The sequence below is a fragment of the Clupea harengus genome, chromosome 21 (genome assembly GCF_900700415.2).
Source record: "Clupea harengus chromosome 21, Ch_v2.0.2, whole genome shotgun sequence".
Lineage (NCBI taxonomy): Eukaryota > Metazoa > Chordata > Actinopteri > Clupeiformes > Clupeidae > Clupea > Clupea harengus.
The window spans coordinates 18,890,000-18,897,499 of NC_045172.1; the positions used below are offsets into that span (position 1 = coordinate 18,890,000).

At 46.1% G+C, this 7,500-nt stretch overlaps 1 protein-coding gene across 3 annotated transcripts in view; it reads right to left on the reverse strand.

Moving 5' to 3' along the window:
• Window positions 1–2,031: 2,031 nt before the first annotated feature.
• LOC105911934 (DNA-binding protein SATB2-like) overlaps window positions 2,032–7,500 on the reverse strand; it is a 25,828-nt gene continuing 20,359 nt past the window's right edge. For 2 of the 3 annotated variants that reach the window (XM_031558771.2, XM_031558768.2), the window contains exons 11-12: window positions 6,149–6,346; window positions 2,032–3,805 (exon numbers count right to left, since the gene is read on the reverse strand). In XM_031558771.2, coding sequence (XP_031414631.1) covers window positions 3,065–3,805; window positions 6,149–6,346 — 939 coding nt within the window. In that variant the 3' untranslated portion in view covers window positions 2,032–3,064. The remainder of the gene's footprint in view (window positions 3,806–6,148; window positions 6,347–7,500) is intronic. The other variant, XM_031558769.2, reaches the window with a different exon arrangement.

Sequence of the window (7,500 nt, forward strand, 5' to 3'; positions counted from 1 at the left end):
AAAATGCTTTTCATTTGAGGGTGTAGCAGAGTGGTTTTCCCATGTTTGTGTGTGTGTGTGTGTGTGTGTGTGTGTAGGCTGTGTGTTTGTGTGTGTTTTTGTGTGTATGTGTTTTGTGTGTGTGTGTGTGTGTGTGTGTGTGTGTTTGTGCATGCACACATGCCTGTGTGTAAAACGCTGACATGCCCTACAGCTTTACAGTACAGATGCCAGAAGCTTACAACAACACTGAAACATCATTTCACATCAACAAAACCCCTCAATTTAATACGCTAGCTACCACACTCACAGGCTACATATCTGAAGGTGTCCGTGAAACATACATACATGCAGTTCATTAAAGTCTAAGTGGAACAGCACTGATAGTAGCTCAGTTAGTGATACTGAGGGGCTGACTTGTGCACATTGTGTCACAGGTCAGTGACTGATTCTGGCGGTGATTGTGGCTGTGCGAGGCGACGCTCCGCTCTGCTCCGTCTGCTGGGAGTTGCTGGGAATATTAGCATGCTAATCAGAGTGTGTATTAATTGGTGGGAATGGCGAGAGGCGAGGCAAAGCGGTCGGGATCACAGGTGCGTTTTCGCGCTCCACTGAGAGACTAACTTCCCGCTCGCCGTGCATTCTGGGTAATATCAGTGGACACAGCACCTGCGGCCCCCTTTTTCTCACTGCCCCCACTCCCCCACTTTACAGCCCCCCCCCCCCCCACCTCCGTCCCACCCCCCCACGCTTACCCTGCTCTCTAATGGCCTCTAATGATGCTGCCATCCAGACTAATACTGAGCTCCAGAGGGGCGCCTCTCACGCTTCCTCCCTTCTGCCAGATGACATCAGCACAAGGACAATACCTTGTTCCACACGAGAATAGACTGGCATCCTCCCACTGGCATGTTGGCGTTGGATATTATTTTTTCTGTTTCTTTGTGGTACCACCTCTTCCAATGGCACCCTGTGTGTTCATTTATATTCTCATAACAGGGTTTTTGGAGAGGAATGCAAGCGAATGGAGGCATGGTATCTAGCTCATTGTGGGGTGTTAATATGCTCAAAGTAAGGCTTAGTATATACAGTATATATATATATACATATATATCTGACACATGAAGACTTTTCTGATCTGTCAGATCCACACCAGGTCAAGGCCAAATCATGTCTCTATCAGTGTTTATGTCAAATAATCCTATTTTGCATTCAGTACTGTACATAAAGAACCATCCAATTGTAATTAACCAATAAGTTTATACTTTTTAAATGTACTAATTATTTACAATAATAATTCATATTATGTTTGTATTTATTATTATTGACTAAGTTACTTTGTATGTATGACACACATATGTGGAAATATTAACACGAAGTTTGTATGACACACACATATGTGGAAATATTAATAGGGAGTTTTTATGACACACACATATGTGGGAATATTAACAGGGAGTCACCTTTGTGCTTGCGCCTTATATTGCGCCTATATAAATAACAACAAAAGCTGATTTAACTTGATTATTTATCAGTGCTGAGAGTCAAAGACAGTAGTCTACATTTGTGTTCACAATTAAAAGGCCTGTATTAGACATCACACAGCGTACAGAAATTATCTTTCTTTCATTAATCTCATCATGTTTATTGTCTGTCAAAAACACAATTTCAACTTGTCAGATATTTTTATATTTTTTGTTTAAATATACCCTGTGTCATTTTCTTTGGAACAGAGATTTGGCATTTCAACTCGTGCAAACCTCATCATGGCATTGTCTGTAGAATCACACACTGTCCTTTAATCTTCAACTGAACACTGTGGGGATCATGTGGTAGAAACAAACATTTACACAGAAATCCTATTAAACAGATTAATAAACCAAGGGAACGGGCTAATTAAACCGTGAGCGCAGATTAATAAACCGTGTGAACGTACTGACAACCCGCGCCTGTGCATTCAGATTGTTGCATGACCATAGGCCTTTTACGGATGTAAACCATAATGTAAACTACTATAGAGACATTTTAAAGGACCACAAAACTTCAGTACAGTAAATTAGCTACTCACTTTACATGTGTTTATGAATCCAGGCACATGGTTTATTAGTGTTTCTGTTCATGAATCTGTTTATTAATCCATGTGCACAGATATCCGTAAAATATTTGTTTCTACCATATGACCCCTGAAGGGCTCCATAGTCTCCACACAAATACACTAATCAGAAAAAAACAACACCTTACACAAACAAAACAAGTGTAGATAACTCATATCAATAAATAGGGCTGAGTTGAAGTGCTGGCATGATCAGGTGGAACCCATACTCTAGCTGAGCTGTGGGGAGTCGCGCTGGCATGCAACAGTCAGTTTCACTGCAGCTGATGATGAACAAGATGATTGTCACAGGCAGGAGGCCTCTGTGTGTAAAGGTTCTGTGTGTAAAGGTTCTGATTGTAAAGGTTCTGTGTATGAAGGTTCTGTGTGTAAAAGTTCTGAGTGTAAAGGTTCTGTGTGTAAACGTTCTGAGTGTAAAAGTTCTGTGTGTAAAGGTTCTGATTGTAAAGGTTCTGTGTATGAAGGTTCTGTGTGTAAAGGTTCTGATTGTAAAGGTTCTGTGTGTAAAGGTTCTGTGTGTAAAAGTTCTGAGTGTAAAGGTTCTGTGTGTAAAGGTTCTGATTGTAAAGGTTCTGTGTATGAAGGTTCTGTGTTTAAAGGTTCTGAGTGCGAAAGTTCTGTCTGTAAAGGTTCCAAGTGTAATTCTGAGACTGTTCCTGCACTCAGGGATGGAGGAATGATGGAAGAGAGAAGACAAGCAGGAAGGGGGAACAGGAGAGACAAACATCTAAAACAGTCTGATCACAGTTAGCCCAGTCTGAACAATAGGCCGTTTTCCACTGCAGGAACTTGAGGGCTTTTTTCGGGGGTAGCTCAAACCTTTGTTCATATTTACACTGCCAGAACCATCCCTGTAGGAGCTTGTTGATGATGACGATCAATGCGTTCGAAATACAGTCTGTTTGTATGACTGCTCTATGGCCCCTTTCATCTGCCCATCCCTCTCTGGACAGTCCTCCTGTGAGAACACTGCTATCTCGGCTGTTTGGCCACCTCCGGAGAGCTGTCGGGAGATGCGGGACACGCAGAGTCAGAGGCACACTCTTCCTCCATGGCCTCCACCACCTCCTTCTCCTCCTCCTCCTCCTCCTCCTCTCCCCTCTCCTCTCTCTCCATTCTCTCCCCTGTCCTGCTCCCGTCTGTTCTCTGCATTCCGTTGTGGCGGCTTGCCGGTTCGTCCGGGTCGGAGAGCACCTCCTCACCGTGGGGGACAGTTTCATCCTTGTTTCCACACGGAACATCCCCTTCCAGTTCTTCCTCCTCCTCCTCCACCACCGCCTCCTCCTCTTCCTCCACGTCTCCTCCCGCGGGCTCCTTCGGTCGGCTGTGGTGGCGTGCGTGGTAGCGCTGGTTCTGGAAGAACTTCACCACCGTGTTCTTGGGCAAACCCAGCTGGGCGGCCAGGGTGTGGATGGCCTCCTGGTCTGGGTACAGCCCCACATCCTGGATGAAGCTCTGCAGGGTCACCAGCGCCTCCAGGGAGATCTTGGTGCGCGACCGCGGCTTCTTGGAGCCCCCGTTGGGCCCAGAGCCGTTACCGCCGTTACCGCCGTTACCGCCGTTACCGCCGTTACCGCCGCTGCTGCCACCTTTGCTGTTCACGGCAAGCCTCTGTGCAACCACGCTGCCCTCCTCGGAGAGCATGATGGGTGACGGCTCTATGTGCATGGGCAAAGGGTCCTTCAGAGCTGGAATGTGCTGCCTATGTGGTGCCTGAAGAGAAAGGCCATGACAAAAAGACAAAGCAAGACAAAAGAGATCGATTACAACTTAGTATTTCATTGTGTTATTTATAGGGAGGGTACTGTTGCCGTGTAGTAATTATAGGAGCTAAAACAAAATGACTGAGATGCAAAATGCTATCCCAAATAAATATTTCTTCCAGATAACTATTTATCAAGAAATATGTATAAATATCTATAAATAAATATGTAAAAATATGTATAAATCAATATGTATAAATCAATAAGTTTACATATCTATAAATAAATATGTATCTGGCACAGACAGAACATTCAGTTTAAAGGTGAGCCCTCATGTCCTTAGTCTTGCTAGAGGAAAGTCCCTCTTGGTAACAGCAGAAGGGTGGGGTTACCCACGCCCAAACATTGGCATGCGTGGCTTTGGATCTGTGGTGCGTAAAAATGAAAGGACCTATATAAGGATAATAGTCATTCTTTCTCTCTCTTCAGTAATAACAGGGTCAGGCTCAAATCATCTCAAGGCTGAGTCTGTCCATAAAGCGCCTGGTGAGTGGAAGTGTGGGGGCCCGCCCCCCCTCCCTCCCGGTTTAGCATCATTTACACGCGACGGCACTGTCACAACAAACACGTGTGACCGCAGTGCAGATGCTAACAGATATTTATTTGAGGTAAGCTTCTAGGATTAGCAGTCATTGTAATTCCTTTGTGGTCTGTTTTTGGAAACATTTGTGTTTGCATATGTGTGTGTATGCATGTGTGTGTGTATGTGTGTGTGTGTGTGTGTGTGAGAGAGAAAAAGCGCAAGAGAGAGAGAGAGAGAGAGAGAGAGAGAGAAAGAGAGAGAGTGAGACCGCGAGAGAGAGACAGCGAGAGAGAGAGAGAAAGAGAGAGAGAGAGAGAGTGAGACAGCGCGCGAGAGAGAGAGACAGCGCGCGCGAGAGAGAGAGACAGCGCGCGCGAGAGAGAGAGAGACAGTGAGAGAGAGAGAGAGAGAGAGACAGCGAGAGAGAGCACGAGAGAGAGCACGAGAGAGAGAGAGAAAGAGAGAGAGAGAGAGAGAGTGCGACAGCGAGAGAGTGAGAGAGAGAGAGCGAGAGAGAGAGAGAGAGAGAGCATTTGGAGCGCTCATGTTGGATGTTGTTGAGTGTGCACTGAAGCACACATCTATGGAGGTCCTATTGCACTCCCACTCCCACACACATATAGACCACAGACATCCCCTTCATTTATCGGCTGTAAGGCAGAACATGCCCCAGCTCCAGCAGACACAGGGCTGTATATGCAGAGCGCCTGTGTGAGGGAAATCATTATAAGGAACTTCAATTATGGGCCCTCACGTGGAAATGGAAGCCAGATATATGAGTGAAATCTTCCCCAAACATTTTACTTGTGTGTGTGTGTGTGTGTGTGTGTGTGTCACAGCTGTGACACATGTGTGGTCTACAGTGGTTGGCTGGAGCCAAGAGGCTGTGGTGTGTGTGTGTGTGGGTGTGTGTGTGTATGTTTGGGTGTGTGTGTGTGTGTGTATGTGTGTATCCTGTGTGCATAACAGCTATACTACTATAACAGTAAATCATTCACTTTATAAGTGTGCACAGTCTGCACACACAAATCCACACATACTCACACACAGTTTTTTTCTGTTATCTGCTCTAAACTCTGAGACTAAACTTTTCAAAATGGTTTCCCTTTGTCACTAGTTTCTTAAAAATTCCTTAATTCTCTCTCTCCCTCCATTTCTCTATTCATTGTATTTGTTCAAAATTGGGAAAGAAAGAGAGGGAATGCAGAGAGAGAAGACAAAGAGAAAATGAAAGAGAGAGAGAGCGAGAAAGAGTGAGAGAAAGAGAGAAAGAAAGAAAGAGAGGCCCAACACTGGAATGTGTTTATGGTGTGACCACAGCTTCCTCCCTGTGCTTATTTATTAAAAACACTTTCAGAAGAAGGAGGAAAAACAATAAGATAAAAAGAGGAGGGGAGGAGGGAAGGAGCGAAGGAGGGAGGGAGGGAGGGAGAGAAGGGAGGACTGCTTCAACAGTGACAGTAAAGACACAACAGCCTGACATAAACCTACGTGAAGGCTGAACTCTCACTCTGAACTCTGAACTCTGTACTCAGGCAACAGCAAGAATGCCAAGCCATAACATGGCATGATTACCACGTAAACTTTCTTTACTCTCACAGTCACACAAATCCCACAGACATGGAACTCAGATGGAACTCTTACATTCATGGACTGATTTAAAGCCTTTGTTGTCCAGAATTATGGTACCGCCATTATTGAGATGGAAATAGGATAATAGGAAAGTGTTTTTTTTTTGTTTCTTTTCTTGGCTGCTTTTTGACCTCTGACCTTCATGCCTACCTGTAGGTCAGCAGGCAGGCTGTGAGCACGCTCAGTGTGGTGGTGCCGGGACTCGTCCTCGTAGGCGCCGTCCCGCTCGGACTGCGGCAGCATCAGGAACCGCCGGATAGTGCAAAGGTTGTCCCACAGGGTCCGGTTCTCTGGGCTCGGGTTCTCCTTCCAGCGCAACAGCTCACAGAGCCATCCCTGAGAACGAGAGAGAGAGGGAGAGAGAGAGAGAGAGAGAGAGAGAGAGAGGGGAGAGAGAGGGAGAGAGAGAGGGAGAGGTACACATGAGAGAGTATAATTTACAATGAAATAAATGGCGGCAAATGAGAAATTACAACACTGAAGAACTTGGCAACAGGAAGTGAACAGAGGATCTGAAATTTCCTGCAGACAAGCCTGAAGTTGGGGGGTGTGGGTGTGTGTGTGTGTGTGGGGGGGGCTGAAGTAGGGGTGTGTGTCTGTAAGAGAGTGTGGGAGGAGATCTGATATGGTGTGTGGTGTGTGTTTGGGGGGTACAGGGGGATGGGTTTTTGGTAGGAGTGTGGCAGTATTTAACTGTGTGTGTGTGTGTGTGTGTGTGTGTGTGTGTGTGTGTGTGTGTGTGTGTGTGTGTGTGTGTGCATGCCAGGGTGAGGACGAGAAGGCAGATGAGAGATTCGATTATCTCTGCAAGACTGCTCCAGTCTCTGCCACCAGCTGTTGTTTGCGCACAGCCTCCTGCAGAACACACTGTTAATGACCTGATTGCCGCTTCTCTCTCGCGCACCATCTTTCACTCTATCCATCTCTTTCTCTCTTCATCAATCTCCCTCTTTCTCAGCGCATCTCTCGCTCTCGTGTGCGCTGCCGCTACCTCTCCGTCTCCTGGGACGAGCTGGCTGGGACCACAGCAGATGGGGTTGGTGTGTGTGTGTGTGTGTGTGTGTGCGTGAGGGTGACAATATCTCTATTTCTCCATCCTGTCTTTGTCTCTAAATCTCCTTATCACTCCCTCTTGTCTCTTTCTCTCTGTGTCTCATACACACACACACACACACATACACACACACACACACACATACAAACAGAAACAAGAAAGTCAAGTATCAAGTATCATGGTCACTGTATCACGATCTCCTTCTGTTTATTGTCTCCCTCCACATCAGAGACAAAATAAAAATGTCAGTTCCCCCCAGTCACGGGATCTCTCTGTGGCATTTCGAGTCATCCATCACAGATGCCAGGAGTGATCACACGGGCCAGTGATCACTCAGGACTCCCAGAAGACACACAGGCCCTTGTATCAGAAGTCATCAAAAGACGGGCGAGAGAGAGAGAAGATCAATACCAGCCCCCATAAAACAAAGGAGGCA